Source organism: Meles meles, chromosome 11, assembly GCF_922984935.1.
Source record: "Meles meles chromosome 11, mMelMel3.1 paternal haplotype, whole genome shotgun sequence".
NCBI classification, from domain to species: Eukaryota; Metazoa; Chordata; class Mammalia; order Carnivora; family Mustelidae; genus Meles; species Meles meles.
In genome coordinates, this window is record NC_060076.1 from 20,660,025 (window position 1) to 20,676,186 (window position 16,162).

At 42.7% G+C, this 16,162-nt stretch overlaps 1 protein-coding gene across 1 annotated transcript in view; it reads left to right on the plus strand.

Annotated features, from left to right (window-relative positions):
- LCN9 (lipocalin 9) overlaps positions 1-15,221 on the plus strand; it is a 28,102-nt gene extending 12,881 nt beyond the window's left edge. The window contains exons 3-8 of the mRNA XM_046023203.1: positions 11,665-11,801; positions 12,505-12,578; positions 13,256-13,366; positions 13,722-13,823; positions 13,976-14,021; positions 14,975-15,221. Coding sequence (XP_045879159.1) covers positions 11,734-11,801; positions 12,505-12,578; positions 13,256-13,366; positions 13,722-13,823; positions 13,976-14,021; positions 14,975-14,984 — 411 coding nt within the window. The 5' untranslated portion in view covers positions 11,665-11,733 and the 3' untranslated portion in view covers positions 14,985-15,221. The remainder of the gene's footprint in view (positions 1-11,664; positions 11,802-12,504; positions 12,579-13,255; positions 13,367-13,721; positions 13,824-13,975; positions 14,022-14,974) is intronic.
- The last annotated feature ends 941 nt before the right edge of the window (positions 15,222-16,162 follow it).

The following is a 16,162-nucleotide window of genomic DNA, read 5'->3' on the forward strand; positions in this document are numbered from 1 at the left end:
ATAATTTTGTAAGTAACTTTTCTGTTAAAGGATAAAGCCAAACAGAAAAAAGACAGTTATTAGAAAATAATAAAATTAAGGCATAAGTTAAGTATTACATTACAGAAAAAGGGAAATAGAATAATGATATAAAACCAAGGAAAATAAAAGAAATGCCTCAATAAGTATAAAAGTACACATCTATGAAATAGGGACAAAAATATGTTTGATGAGCCAATAGACAAACTCTAGCAAGTAGGACAATGGGAAAGAAAGGGAAAAAGCAACATCTATAAGAAAAGGAATATAAATATAAATAAAAGGAAAGTTAAATTTTATATTCAGTGAATAGCAAGCCAAATCTGTTCTGTAAAAATCAATACTGAGATATATCGTAGGACTTCCAAACTAGTTCAAAAGTAGAAATGTACATTAATAGAATTTACTTAGCAGATGATATAAAAATATTTGGCAAAGTTCTACAGGCATTGGTGTTTTTAAATTAGGGATAGAAGCAAACCTAACTTATGTTGATAAAGAATATTTATTAGAAACCTATGTAAACATTATGAATAGCCAGAAGCATTCTTATCAGAAGGAGGAATGAGAAATGATGTTTGATGTCAATACTATTAGCATTCCTCTGAAGGTCCCAGGTAACTTAATAAGAGAAAAAATTGAGCTAGTAATATTTGAAAGAACTGACATCATTTGAGATGGTATGTTTGGTGACTAGAAAATCTAACTGGAGGGGCACCTGGGTGGCCCAGTTGGTTAAGCGGCTGTCTTCAGCTCAGGTCATGATCCCAGGATCGTGGGATCGAGTCCCGCATGGGGCTCCCTGCTCAGTGGAGAGCCTGCTTCTCCCTCTCTCTCTGCCTGCCACTCTGCCTGCTTGTGCTCTCTCTCTCTCTCTGTCAAATAAATAAATAAAAAGAAAATCTAACTAGAACTTGTAAGGTGGAGATATATAGTCTATCAACAATGTGTAAATAAAAAACTATCTTCAGTAGAAAAATAGAAAATGTGATAGGAAAAGTGACAGTCACAATATTGACAAAAAATCTAAAAATACCAGGAGTAAGAAAAATCCAAGAGATGTTTATAGGAGAAGATTTTCCAGAAGAACATAGAATAATGTAATAAATGAAGAAATGTGTTTGAAAAATAATACAAAGATGTCAATTTGTTTAAAATTTATCTTTGATTTGTAAATTTAAATCAAATCAATGAAATTTTTAAAAAGGAACAGTTTTATTGAGGTGTTATTCTGACACCAAAAATTTCACTCTTTTAAAGTATAATTCAGTAGTGGTTAGTATATTCAGAGTCATGGTGCCGTCATCACTATCTAATTTCAGAACATTTTCATCACCTCATTAGCAGTAATTCCCTATTGCCCTTCTCCCTCCAGCCTCTGGTCACTACTCATCTACTCTCTTTTTGTGGATTTGTCTACTCTAGCCTTTTCATATCAGTTAAATAACAATGTGTGTCCTTTTGTGGCTGGCTTCTTTCACTTAGCATTAATATTTTTAAGGTCCATCCATGGACCTTGAAATCAGTACTTAATTTCTTGTTATGGTGGAATAAAATTCCATCGTATGGGTCTACCAGATTTTATTTTCCATTCATTAGTTTATGGTCATTTCAGTTGTTCCCACTTTTTGGTTATTGTGAATAATGATGCTGTAAACATTCATGTATAAATTTTTGTATGGACATGTTTTTAATTCTCTTGGGCATATACCTGGAAGTGAAATTGTTGAGTCACAAGTTAACTCTATGTTTACTTTCTTGAGGAAATGTCAGATTATTTTCTAAAGCCACCAGCAATGTGAGGGTTCTTATTTTTCCACATCCTCATCAATACTTGTTTTCTTTGTTACATGTATATTTTCATAAATTTCATAAAGTTACCTGTATATTTTCATAAATTTTTCCACACACATACAATAGGTGTATTTTTCATAAATATTTTTATAAATACACAGAGATGTATATTTTCTTTGGAGAAATGTCTGTCCAGATCCTTTCTTTGCCCATTTTAAATTAGATTATGTCTGTTTGTTGAATTGTACGAGTTCTTTATACTGGATACTAAACCCTTATAAATGTAATTTGCAATTTTTTTTTCTTTGATGTTCTTTGAAGCAGAAAAGTTCTTAATTTTGATGTAGTCCAGCTTACCTATTCTTTTCTTTTATTGTTTGTCCCTTTGTTGTAACCCAAAGTTGAAGAGTTATGTATTTTCTTCCAATAGTTTAACGGTTTTAGTGCTTACTGTTAGGTCTATGATACATTTCGAGGTAACTTTTTTGTATATGGTGTGAGGTAGGGGCCCATTATTCTTCTGCATGTGGATATTCAGTTATCCCGGCACCTTTGTTGAAAAAACTATTTCCCGCATTTAATTGTCTCAGCATCCTTGTCATTCAATGGGATTTTAAAATAAAATTTAGCACACTAAATATAAGTATATTTGAATAACTGAAAGAATGTTAATTAGGAGCAGCAAATGGGGCTTGCCCTCCAAGCAGTTCAAATAGTAGTCTGTAGGAAACAAAGTAGTTGGTACACTGCAGATGAAACCATTGGATCTGGAGAATAGAAAACAGAAAAATATATGAGAATTTAGTTTATGGGAACAGTAGCATCCCAAAATGGTGGAGAAAAAATGGACCAGTCATTAAATTATATTTTGCTTTTTGCCCCATTTTGCAGTTCTCCAAAAGGAGACTGGCCACTTGATAAAGTGTTAAAGCTTGTGTGTCTCACCTAAGGGGTCTCTTTAAAGCCATTTTTAACAGCACAAAGAGAAGTTGGTGACAAAGATCTGGAGGGTTCCAGAGCTGCTTTGGGGACTTTCTCCATCTTACTCCTCTCAAAGTGAGACCTGCGGGGGTTGAAATGATCCCTATGGGTAGAAACCACCACCATGTGGGGCTGGGGCTTTAATTGATCTCTCCCAGTGCGCCCTGGCAGGACGCACCTGCCCACCCACCCCCCCGCCCCCGCCCCCGCCCCCGCCCACGCCCACCCACCCCTGCTCCCATAAAGGACGTGCCAGGGCCAGTACCCCAACACTGAGGGGCACAAGGAGGCCAACGGAGAGGAGCGGTGGAGCCCTGCAGGCAGCACCCACCCCCTCAATTTAGTTTGAGTTTACTTCGCTCTTCCATGAGCCTCATACAGTGAAACGTTAGGGCACTGATTTTTAGATTTCTCTTCTCAAAAGAAAAGCATTTATAACTACAATGTTCTTCCAAACAGGGCATTAGCGGCACCCCTCACCCCAGATTTTGATATGACACATTTTCATTGTTATTTAACTGACCTGAACATTCTCTAATTTTGTTGTGATTTCCTTTTTTTTTTTTTTTTAAGATTTTATTTATTTATTTGACAGAGAGAGAGAGATCCCAAGCAGGCAGAGAGGCAGGCAGAGACAGAGGGGGAAGCAGGCTCCCCGCTGAGCAGAGTCCAATGCGGGGCGTGATCCCAGGACCCTGAGATCATGACCTAAGCCTAAGGCAGAGGCTTTAACCCATGGAGCCACCCAGGTGCCCTGTGATTTCCTCTTTGATCCAGGCTCTGACTGACCCCTCAGGCGGTGCTGGTGCCAAGCCCTGGATGACTTCATTTAAGCCTGGGAGGCCTCAAAACCATTCCGCGCCTCCTGTGATCCTGCCACCAAGTGCTGGGCCCTGAGGCCCCTCGCGGTCCTCGCCAGAACCGGATGACCCCGTGCGTGAACACACGAGCTCACGGGCACACCGCACCCTGCGGAGCCGCGCGCGGGCCCTCCTGCCGTCCTGCCCCGGTGGCCCCAGTCTCCCCGGGGTTGGGCACGTTCGCCCCGCCTCACCTTCTTTTCTGGATCCCCATTTTCTTCCCGGTGCCCACAGAGGTTTCTCGACTGGTCTCTTTGGCCCACTTCCAGGGCTTGGTGAGGGCCGCGTGGGAGAGAGAGACCGAAAAGAGCGGGCGGGGGGCTAACCTCGCTCAGGAAGTCTGGCGGACAACTAATTAGACCCCCGTGGGGTCGCGCTGGAAGCGGTGGCCCACGCCCGCGTGCTTTGTCTCCGCCTAGCGGCCACCCGCCTTAACTACAGCCTCCCAGGGCCGTGCCTGTAGGTAATTGTGGATTCGCCCTCGGAGAAAAGATTTGCCTCTCATTTTAAAATGGAGCTCCAGGGGGCACCTGGGTGGATCAGTGGTTAAAGCCTCTGCCTTCAGGTCATGATCCCAGGGTCCTGGGATTGAGCCCCGCATCAAGCTCCTTGCTTAGGAGAGAGCTTGCTTCTCTCTCTGTCTCTGCCTGCTTGTCCTCTCTCTCTGACAAATAAATAAATAAAATCTTCAAAAAAGCAGGGAAACTGTGCCCTGAAAGGAACAACAATAGAAGAGGTTTTTTTTTTCCCTCCTGTGGTCTTCATTGTCATTTATTAGCATAAATTTTCCTTTTCATCTTCCTATTGTGCCATGTTGGCTTTAAATGCAATAAACAGCATTCAGTGCATATGTAGAATCACCAAAACTAAACGAGTTGGGTTTTGTAACTCATGCATGCAGATGCATTTCATTCTCCCAGAACAGTAGAAGAATGCCACACAAAACTAACTGACTTTTCATTTCATTTCTTGACATGTGTGCATTCCACCAACACTCTCTCCGTCCGGCTTCCTGATGAGTGAGTAAAGACCACTTACTCAAAAGGATTTCCATGTCGTGCTACCTTTTCTTTCCTGTCTTTGTCATAATTTGCAGCATTAGTAATTGCAGGGATGTATCTCTAATGAAAAAGGACAAGATGCGGTTCCTTGGTATCGTTTGTATTTCTTACACCACCACTGGCTTCTTGCTGAGATGGAAGCGGTTTCTCCTTGGAACAGAAGGCTCGTCCTCTCTTCTGTCGTCAGCACCTGTATTTCCTCAGTTGTCCGTACAACACACTCCACCTTTCTTGAGTCTCACAGAGTTCCTTCCTACTCACTGTGGGTCCACTGTGATACTTGTTCGTGGGACATGGGGAGCACCATATGCAAACGGAGAGTGAGGAATGGCAGACTTACTTATTGTGCAAACATCCTCTGTCCATGCACCTGCTCCTTGTCCCAGTGGGTTTCACCCCCGGGGAAATGAGCCCCTCCCAGAAGCACATGGGTACACAGCCCCATACATGTGATCCATCTGTCAGTTTACAGGTCAATCCCTGCTGCCTGAGTGCAGATCGGAGCATGGATCAAATACCCCCTGAGCCAGGTGCACCGCGGGGCTGTGAGCCATGCACACATCCAGGAGTGTGAGTCGCCAGCCCGTCCAGGGCTACTTGCAGTATATACGCTCCCATGGGTAAAGAGCATCAGTATCAGGCTGGGCTCGCAGACTTCCAGACAGGTGGCTGCGCTCACGGCCTTACCTTATGTGGTCCCTCTTAATATGACTTATACTGGAACTCAGTGGTGTAATGTTATTACACATCTTTTCTTCCAGAAACATCAGTTTTCCTTAGAGTTACTTACTATTTTGTAGTTTTACTTTCCTTATGTATCTCTCTCTTAATTCATTAAGTATGTGGCGGAAGTATGAATTGCCTTTTGTTTCTTTTCTTCCCCTTCTTCCTGTTTTCTCCTCCTCCTCCTTCTCCTTCTTTTTAACTCGGAGGCGCAATCCTGGCCCTCGATCCCGTCTCCCCTCAGGTACTTGCTCTTGTCTTAGAACGTTCCTTTCCCCTTATTCACGGATCTCCCTTTGCTTCTCTTGTGTACCATCCCGGGTCCACATCTTTCTTTTTCTTTGCTTCCTTCCTCATTTTGTGACTCTCTTCCTCCAGAAACTTCTCGATAAGTGATTCGTGGAAGTAAATATGTTCAACTTTTCATAGGTGAAACAGTGTTGATCCTATTTCTACATTGGAGAGTTTGGCTGGATTTTGTAAACTGCGGGTTCAAAATTACATTCTCTCACGAGTTTGAAGTTATTTTGCTATCATTTTTGTTTTTATTAAGAATGCCATCTGATTTTGCACATGGGGACATGAGGCTGGGCTTGGAGAGATCAGCACCACAAGCCCTTCGGACGGTTTTCTAGGTGGGATGGGAAGAGGAAGCTTTGAGCGGTGGAGTAAAGTGATCTCGTTCCTGTTTTTATAAGTTTGCTCTGCAAGCTGTGCAGAAGATTGGTTAGGATTAGGGTTAGGTTGTGGATGGAAATCAAAGAGATGAAGATGAGAGCCAAGAGCTTTTGCTAGATTTCTCAAATTTGTCAAAATAACAGACTTTTCCAATTTTCAGACCCTAACGTGTACCAGTTCTGTAGACCGCTGAGACTCTTCCTCTAATAGTTGCGATATATATATATTTGTATATATGCATATGACAAAAATTAGCCACTATTTAGTACTCCGGAGGGCCGAAACCTCACAATGCATGCCGGACGAAAGGAAGCCGCTAGAGGCTGTTCCCCCAGGTCCTGCTGACGGGCAGTGGGACTGGGACGCAGCGCGGTTCTCTGGCTGGCCACCAGGGGCCACACGGCGCCTTGCTGCACTTTCCGTGCAGTTGCCATGGAATAATCTGGGGAATTGCTGAAATGTTTGTAAACAAAAAATATCTTCCCTTAGGCAAAATAGGCCTGTGTAGTGCAGCTGTGATCGTCCATCCTTTGGAAAAAAACAAAAGACAAAAAAACCCAAAAAACCCACCAGAGAAGCATAATTTGTTGTCTGAGGGTGAAATTTGCCAAGCCCCGTAGAGATCGCAAATGTGGCTCTCTGGTAAGCCTTTTACACCCCAAATCTGTCTCAGTATCTGCTTTCCAGAGGACCCAGCTGACACAGATGGTATGTTGTTAGCCCCAAGCAACCTTTCATTCATAAAGGGCGTGGATATTTTTGAACTGGATTTGAGTTGGTACCAAGAGAATAAATAATCACGCTGGGTGCTAGGGACCAAAAAATACTTCCATTCTGGCACATGAATTAAATAAGCTTGTGTTTCTTCCCATTCTTGGCACTGAAAATGTTTTAATATTATATAACACGGCTTGGATGTTCCCACTGGCTTTCTCAGTGAGTGATCTGTTCAATTCATTAAAAGTATGACTGAAGACAAGGTCACTAAGTCCATTTCCAGTCAGCCAATTCGTTTCAGTCCAGTTGCCTGGCTCTAAATGGATTGTTATCCATTCATATATGGATTCCATATGCCCCTTGCCCACACGCTGAGTCACAATGTAGACCAATCATTTCTCAACCACCTGGAAGACTGTCACCCTTCTCTTGAGTCACTTATAAAAATGTCCTGTATCTGGTGTTGTGTGAGAGGAAGTCCTAATGTGTTGGTAACTGGGTTCTTCATTTGAAGCCATGAATGAAAGGGAAGAAATTTTCCTTTTTGGTATGGAAGTATCTCCTAATTCCTTATAAGAAGAACAGTCTCTTCATGTCATCCATCCACCCACTCAATTAGCAAATATCCATTTACTAAGAAGAGTTGTTACTTCATTCGGTCAGAATCTTGGCGGCTCCACCCAGAGTTCTACGTTTCTGAGAATTCTGCATGTGGCTTCCCCAGTTGTAACCACCAGGCAGATGCCTCTGAGTGTCTAAAGCATTCCTTATTCCTGTTCCATTTGTCCTTCATGTCAGAAACAACAAGCTTTGATCTTCGACAAATGAAGTCTTAAGAGTCGGGGTTCTGGAATCAGACAGTCTTGGCTTCAAATATGGGTTCTCCTACGGACTGACAGTGTGATCCTGACCTGTTGACTTAACCTCTCTGAATCTTAGTTCATACCTCTGTAAAACAGGATAATCCCTATCATATAAAGCTCCTATGAGGATGAAATGAAAGGATATTTATAAAGCATTTATCTAATACTGAGTTCTGACTCTATTTCTGACATTAAAATATTATTTTTGCGTATCAGGCTCTTGGATAGATGATATTTGTACTGTTGCCTCCTCGTTGTAACTATTTGCCTTGGTGAGTGAATTCTGGCACAGCCTTGAACAAATGTGACTTTGAACAAGACCTTCTTTCTTCGGTTACCAGATTGTTCCTAAGCTTGATGAAGCCTAAAAGCCTTAACTATAAAAGTTAACTATAAAAGTTGCTGATGCAACTTTACCGTAATATAGCAGTTTGGATTCAGGCTTCATGTTTGAAATGTGGCTATAGGATTGAATATTCACTCTCTGGTCTTAAAAGATCAGTAGATAGGGGTGCCTGGGTGGCTCAGTGGTTTAAGCTGCTGCCTTCGGCTCAGGTCATGATCTCAGGGTCCTGGGATCAAGTCCCACATCCGGCGCTCTGCTCAGCAGGGAGCCTGCTTCCCTCTCACTCTCTCTGTCTGCCTCTCTGCCTACTTATGATCTCTCTCTGTCAAATAAATAAATAAAATCTTTAAAAAAAAAAAGATCGGTAGATATTTGGGGCCTAGGCAGTTCCTCCCTGGAATGACTGACTACCCTTAACAAGAGTCAGGACCCTAATCAGCTGATCCCATAAAAGATAAGGTGCAAAGACTAGCTTCCCAATACAGCATGAGAGGCCAAAAAGTACACTTAGTCCATCTGCTGTCATTGTGCTGACTGGGACGGCCTCATCAGAGGTGCTATTTGTGCCCTAGCAGAAGGGAAGGGGCCCATTTCTTGGGGCCCATAAACTGGAAGGGCAAGTCCATTCTCAGCTCTTTCCCCACAAAACCTTGACTTCCCAGAGACCCTCTCTCTCCTTCTCCACTGGACTGGGAAAGAACGTATGTCTATTAAAGCTTATGCTCCACTCATCTGAAGGGAAGAAATTCTGCCTCTGCTTCTGGGCTTAAGTGGTCAGTCTTTAATTGAGTCAAATCACATTTTAGTTTTCCCCCCTTTTATTCCTCATCTTCATTACTATTGGCTTACAAATAATATATATATATATATATATATATATATAATTGCAAGTATTTTCTCCCAAATTGTCTCTTTCATTCTTTTGTGACTTTTAAAGAACAGAACTGTTTAATTTTGATGCCATCCTATTTATGAAATTGCTGTTTTAGAACTCATCCTTTTGGTATTGTATCTAGAAAATCTTTGCCTAACATAGGGTAACAGAGATCTTCTCCTCTGATCTCTTGGAAAAGTTTGTAGTTTTAGGTTTTCAGTTTATGTCTATGATCCATTTTGTGTTAAGTTTTGTATATGATGTAAGGATCGAAATTCATCTCACTGCATGGACAGCTAACTGTTATAGTATCATTTATTGAAAATATTATATCCCTTGACAAAAATCAGCCAGTCATTCGTATAGGTGTTGATCATGCTAATACCACACTGTCTTTCTTATAGTAGTTTTATTTAAAAATCTTGAAATAGAATATTGTTAATCTTCCAACTTATTCATCATTTCTGAATTTGTCTTGGCTATTCTAGACCCTTTGCCTTTTCATATAAATTTAAAATCTATTTTCCTATTTCTAGCAAAAAAAAGTCCCTACTGTGATATTGATGTTGGTTAAGCGAATGAAGGAAGTAATGTACACAGCCTTTGCCACCAATTCAAGGTCAAGTCTTCCATCAAGGGGCAGGAAAACCCATAGCCAACCCATAGTGGCTAAAGTTACATGGAACTCAAAATCCCAGTGCCTGGATGCTGGTTGAGCAGGAATTAGGAATAGTCACAGGGGCTGGAGTGACTTTTTTTTTTTTTTTAAGATTTATTTATTTATTTGAGAGAAAGAGTGAGGGAGCTAGCACAGCAGAAGGGAGAGAGAGAGAGAGAATCTCAAGCAGACTCTGCACTGAGCACAGAGCCTGATGTGGGGCTCTATCTCAGGACCCTGAGATCACGACCTGAGCCCAAATCAAGAGTGGGATACTTAACCGAGTGAGCCACCCAGGTGTTCCTGGAGTGCCTCTTTCAGTGGAGCTGCAGATAGAATGCCACAGTTCCTAGGTTCACTGCCTTCTGCCCCGTCCATGACACCAACCTCTTTCTGTTTTGGGGGTAATGCAGAAGGGGACAAGGCACAAGGCATACATGAACCACAGCTTTTGACAAGCCCCAGCTGGGGGGCCAAGACTCTACTCACCTGCAATGCTCTTCCCACATGCCCTCCGCATCTTCATACCCTCCCTAACTTTCAAGACCTACGCCAAGTCCCACCTTCTCCAGGAATAATTCTCTGGCCAGTATGTGCCAGACATTACGCTGAGGGTTCTACACACATCATCCCATCGAATCCCTATAGTAATCTATGAGGAATAGATTTTGAAGGAATAGATTTTGAAGAAAGATTTTAAAGCCTTATGGCTTCAAAATGGCAGAGATAGGAAGGAAGCCCAGATCTACATTAACTCCAAAGCCAGGTTCTTAAGCCCTTTCTATGTGATACCACCTCCTCAGTGTTACCCCTTCTCTGACCCACGATGGTTTGGACTCAGTCCTGCTCAGTCGGGTTATTTCATATGCTGGTCGCATCAAGGTTTTCTTGAGGAGATGAAGCATTTCCCCAACTGCACCGAAGGTTACCTGAAGGAACAGAGGACATCTTGCACTTCTCCGTCTCTCTTGCAAGGCCCTGTGGTCTAGTGAGCTATACACAGCGTTAAACAATTTGTCCGTTCATTGTGGGGGAAGGGGGAAACCACAGTGGTTCAGAGAATAAGGAAAAGAAATAAAAATATACTGAATACCCGAAACCATATTTCATTATTTTACTTGACCCTTCTTTGATCAACTCTATTTTAATGTTTCATGAAAGGTACTATCATCTTTGGTAGAGATAATCTCTTTGCTTCTGAAATTAGTAACAATGGAGTGGCATGCCCAATTCTGCACACTATGTGAGTGGTCAAATATTGACCCCTTACACACTCCTCTTCCCAGTTATAGTGCGTTCCCACCCCACATCATCGCCTTTCTGATTCCAAGCCAGATCCACGGTTAAATCTGGTTCCAAAAGGCAGCTCTTTTTTTTCCCCCACTATTTTTCTTACTATGTGTTTTGGGAAATTTAAGGCCACCAAGTAGATCTAAAAGAGATGAGACTGCCAAGTTTCAAAAGGGCAAGAACAATCCTTGGCCCCACACCAGTGAATGACAGACCATTTCATAGAGTGGGAGGAGGAAAGGTGGTGTCCCCTGGACAAAAAAACCAGACCCAGACCAGATACAAAAACAGAGGAGCTGGGGAGTGGAGCCACCATCCAGGAGAGACGCCCTCTCAGCGACTGTGGGGAAGACGGTATCATCTCCTGCCAAAATGAAGCTGCTGTTGCTGGGTCTGGGGCTGATTCTAGTCTGTGCCCACGAGGAAGGAAACAATGTTGTGAGAAGAAACTTCGATGATTCGAAGGTAAAGTTGGTAGAGTGCAGTAGCTTCATACCTGGGGGATGGTATGGAGAAATCTGGGGCAACATGGCTGTACCGGAGGGTGGGCGCTCAGACTTTCCACTAAGAGCAGTTGTCCCAAGTGAAAAGATGGCAATGTTTGGGGGACCTCTCTTCTCCCTGGAGGGACAGTCGAAAGAGCCCTGGATGTGGCACCAATTGACCTGAGGTCTAATTCCACGTTCATGTCACCATCATGAGTCCCAGCCCACAGGCCAGGGTTCATGGAGACACGTGATGTGTCTCTGTGGTGTTCCCTTTCCTCTTTTCTTACCCAATCATTTTACTGATTTATTGCAGATCTCAGGATATTGGTATTCCATTCTCGTGGCCTCCGATGTCAGGGAAAAGATAGAAGAAGGTGGTAGCATGAGGGTTTTTGTGAAAAACATCAAAGTCCTGAGCAACTCTTCTCTGCTCGTTAACATGCATACAAAGTAAGTGTGGCCTTTTTCACTTGGGAAAGGAAACACGAGAGTCTGAATATGGCGTTGGAACTCTGCGTGGGGCACTCAGACGTACACATACATCCCGGGTCTGTACTCAAAATCAGAGCCTATTACCTGACACTGATCCAGGACCTAGAGAACCTGGGCCTTTTCTAGATTCAGAGGAAAGAATAATGACAAAAATATATTAAAGCAGGAGTAGAGGAGGTAAGGAGTAGAGAATTTCAGAATCATAAGGAGTGTGGCATAGGTTTGGAGCACAAAATTTGGAATTGGCACCCTCTCTCTCTATTGAACCTCTCTCTTACTAGCTGTATGGCCAAGAAACTTCATCTCTTTCCACCCCAACTTTCCCTTGCGTAAAGAGGATAATAATAATTCCCTTGTGGTGTTTGGCAAGGACCATGTGAGGTAATGTTTGTAGAGCACTTTTCTGAGAGGTGGGCACATGGTGAGTCCGTGGCTAATTTTCTAACCAGGTGTTTGTAGCGATAGCGGGAAATGGTGACAGAAGACCAGTGATGGAAGCCTTTGACTCGTTCTTAAAGTGTCACCTGAAGTGAAATAATGCAAATAAAAGCTCTTTGGAAACTGCACCCCCAAAGTGTTCAACAGTTAAGTGGAATCAGAAACTCATAAGTAGAGTGTGGGGGAGCTAGTCCACAATACAGCAGCTTATTCTGTTTTACAGAGTGGACGGACAGTGTACTGAAATATCTCTGGTTACTGACAAAACAGAAAAGGATGGTGAATATAGTGTTGTGTGTAAGTACATGAAAATGTCTTTCTATATTCTACTTCCAAGCCCAAGAATTTACTAAACCCAATATTTTCAGAATCTTGACCCATTCCCGATCAGTGTTTATGCACATGATGTAATGGGGGCCATCTCATAGACAATATCCTGAACCGGGAAGAATCTTGCATACCAAAAGCCAATGCCTGCCACATCACACCATCAGATAAAGAAGGCAGTTTGGTTATATGTACGTCCACCAAGAAAAGAAAATTGGTAGAAAAACAAGTGGCAGGACAGCTTCTCATTCCCTGCCCAATTTCTGATGATGTCTGGTGGGCCTTGCCACAGCTCATGGCTCAGCATATAGCACTGGGTATGGAAAGCCAGCGGGGCTTGTAGAGAGGACAGAGAACCAGTGTTGGCAGAGATGGTCAGGAGTGGTAGGTGAGCCTCAGGGAGGATGATAGAGCATAAGTTGCCACTTTGGTTAAATTTTTCTACCACTAGTAGTCATTGTACCAATATCCCTTGGGATGTTGCCTCATGAAGCCCACGGGAGATGTAGATGAAGGCATTAGATATCACTCTCTATCTCTTCCACCATATGCACTTGAATTTGTTTTGTGGATGAGACCAGGTAAAGGGTTTCCCTTGCTTTCCATGGACCAAATAAGCTCTGAGCTGTGTTCTGTTTCCTCCACAGATGATGGATACAATTTATTTAGCATTGTTGAAACAGACTACACTGACTATATTGTGTTTCATCTTGTGAATTTCAAGGAGGAGCACACATTCCAACTGATGGAGCTCTATGGTAGAGTATTTTCACACTGACACTCATCTTGGGGTGGGGAGGGAGAGGAAGGAAGGTAAGCCTGGAGACAAAGCAGTCCTCCCAATTTTATCCTGGAATGTCTTAGCTCCCCTGAAGACAGATGCTCACCTTTGGTAATCCCTCAGGCTTGGTGATGGGAAAATGATAACATCTTTCATCATGCCAGAAGTATATCCTGAAGATGTCACATTCAAGACAGGTTATAACTCATCCCCAAGACTTCCACCTAGGCACCCAATCAGTGCTGTCCATTTCTCCGTCCATCTGGAGCCACCCCATCATGAGCCTCAGGGACTTCCTTAAGACACAACAGTTCCTGTCACTCTTCCCACAGCCCGAGAACCAGACGTGGGTGAAGAAGTCAAGAAAAGGTTTGTGGAATATTGCCAAAACCATGGAATTGTTAAGGAAAACATAATCGACTTGACCGAAGTTGGTAAGTTTAGCTATTTTTGGCTTTCCCTTCCTAAATTCCAATGTTACTGAAGGGGAAAAAACCAAGAGAAGACAATCCCCCCAATTGGTCCCCTTTGTTTTATCCTGGAAAGTAAACTGGGGTCAGTGTTCTCATGTGCTCTGTCTTTCCAGATCGCTGTCTGCAGGCCCGAGGGAATGAAGAGGACCAGGACTCCAGGTTGGTGATCTCTGGTGGAGAGGGTGGCCAGGGATGAGTGCCTTCCAGAAGCATTAGGGGTTTGTGTCCAAAGATGATAATGAAAATAATTTGGTAAGGAAGCTTATGGGGAGAGCTTGAGATGTGGAATTGGAGTGGCTGGGTTCAGGACTCATTCCTACCATGAGCTTTTGAACAAATGACCTAAACAAATACAAGGGGAACAACAGTGTCTCCGCTACCGAGTTACCTCGTGGACATAATGCTGGCGAAAGACCTCAGTAATTGATGATGTGCTAAAAATGATTAAGACTTAAACATTTGAAAAGGGGAAAGAGTAACAGGGTGTGAGTTTCATACTCATTCCTGAATATTCGTGCACACACCTATTTTTGTGTTCATTGTCTATCTTCCATGCCCAGAAGCCATCTCACCCTCTAATGTATGGCAAACATTTCTTCCTTCGATCTCTGCACATCCTTAACTTTATCTCAGACTAGAGCTGTCTGAACGCCTGCTTGTCTTGTAAGCTGGAAAATAGACTGAATTTTCTCTTTGGTTTCCTAGCTTAGATATATTGTGGAGCTTCGTTAAGATAATGTGGGTTGCATAAAGTCAGTCTTTAATAAAAGGTAGCTATGGCTTTGCCATTATCTCTCCATTTATCAAAAACTCTTCAAAATGTCTCTTGCTGAAGATGGCAGAAACAAGCCTAGCATCCCTCTTTGCTTCCTTTCTTTGTTTCATAGATTCAGTTTGGGGAAGATTAAGATGGAATCAGCAACAGAAAAAAAAAAAGGCATTTACTCATTGCCCTCCCTCCCCTATTTTGACAAATAACGTAGGTTAGAACACAGGTTGATATCTTCTTCTTCACCATTTGGCTTGATAATAAAAAATTTTTTTTTGCTCTTAATTCAACCCACGAAGTGCTTAATACATTTCTGTGTTCTCTTTTTCATCTGCTGATTTAGTGCTGAGTGAATACTTCCTCATCTGGGCTCCAGGATCTTCCCTTCCATGGTCCCCACACCATCTAGTAACAAGTTCTGGGACCTGATTTCCACCATTATCACTTGTGGAAGCATCAGCTCTGTCTGCATTTTCAGGATCTTCCCTAATTGTCTAGGAAAACTCATCAACTGACCAAGAATCAAAGATTTCCTCCTAACTTCCAACTCTCTTTGCCATACCCAGGAGAACTCTACCATGAATAAGACTTTCTTCTACCTGGGCAATAAATGATTAGCCTTGCAGTCCTGTGGTTTGTCTTTGTATATATGAGAGATGTGGGGCTGATGACAAATGAATGGAGGGGGCGTGACCTCTGAACCCATAACCCTTCTCTAGCTTCTCAGAATCGTCCCTGAGTTTCTCCCTCCTCTGCAGTAATTCTCTGTCCCTGTGAGTGCCACTTGCCCTTTGATTTGTCCATTTTTTTAGTGACCTGATAAGACAGTCGTGTCCAGAGTTTGCCCCATCCTAGAATTCTCTTTTTCAATGGTGCTGACAGTTGCTGCTGACCTTGGTACCGGCTCAACATGTTTCAGGACATGTCCCCATTTCTCAGCTTCTCCATGTCATTCCTCCTGGGAGATAGTCAGTGTCCTTCCATTCTCTTGGTAAAGCTCTTTCAATCAGTACGGTTATCTATTGTGAGCACACTGAATGAAATTCTATTAAGTGTGAGCAATCCCTACCTTCCACAGTTTGCACTTGCTCCAGTCAGGAGGCATCAAGGGGCCAAAATGCCATCAGCCTCTTCTTTGGGGAGCTTACAGGCTTTGGGGAAAAGGAAATTAAAGATCCGCCCCCACTTATAAACCTTTTGCAATAGTATACAACTTAGCAAGACCTGGGTGGGGTTGTCATACAAAAGGAATGCCTTGGTCATTATGGACATAAGGCTAATGAGGGAAGACTTTAGAGACATGTGGCTCTCCCCACATCGTACTCTGCCTCCAGATCAGAAGAATAAGTTAGGTTCAGACTTACTGCTCCAGACCTCAGCATTTGGTCTGCTTGGCTGAAATATGGCGAAAGGCTATGTAAAAAGTCAACTAGTCAGGGGGAGATCCCTCATTTTTTTTTTAATTGAAGGATTGTTGACACACATGTTACATTAGTTTCAGGTTTCTTTTTCTTTTTTTAAGAGAGAAGAA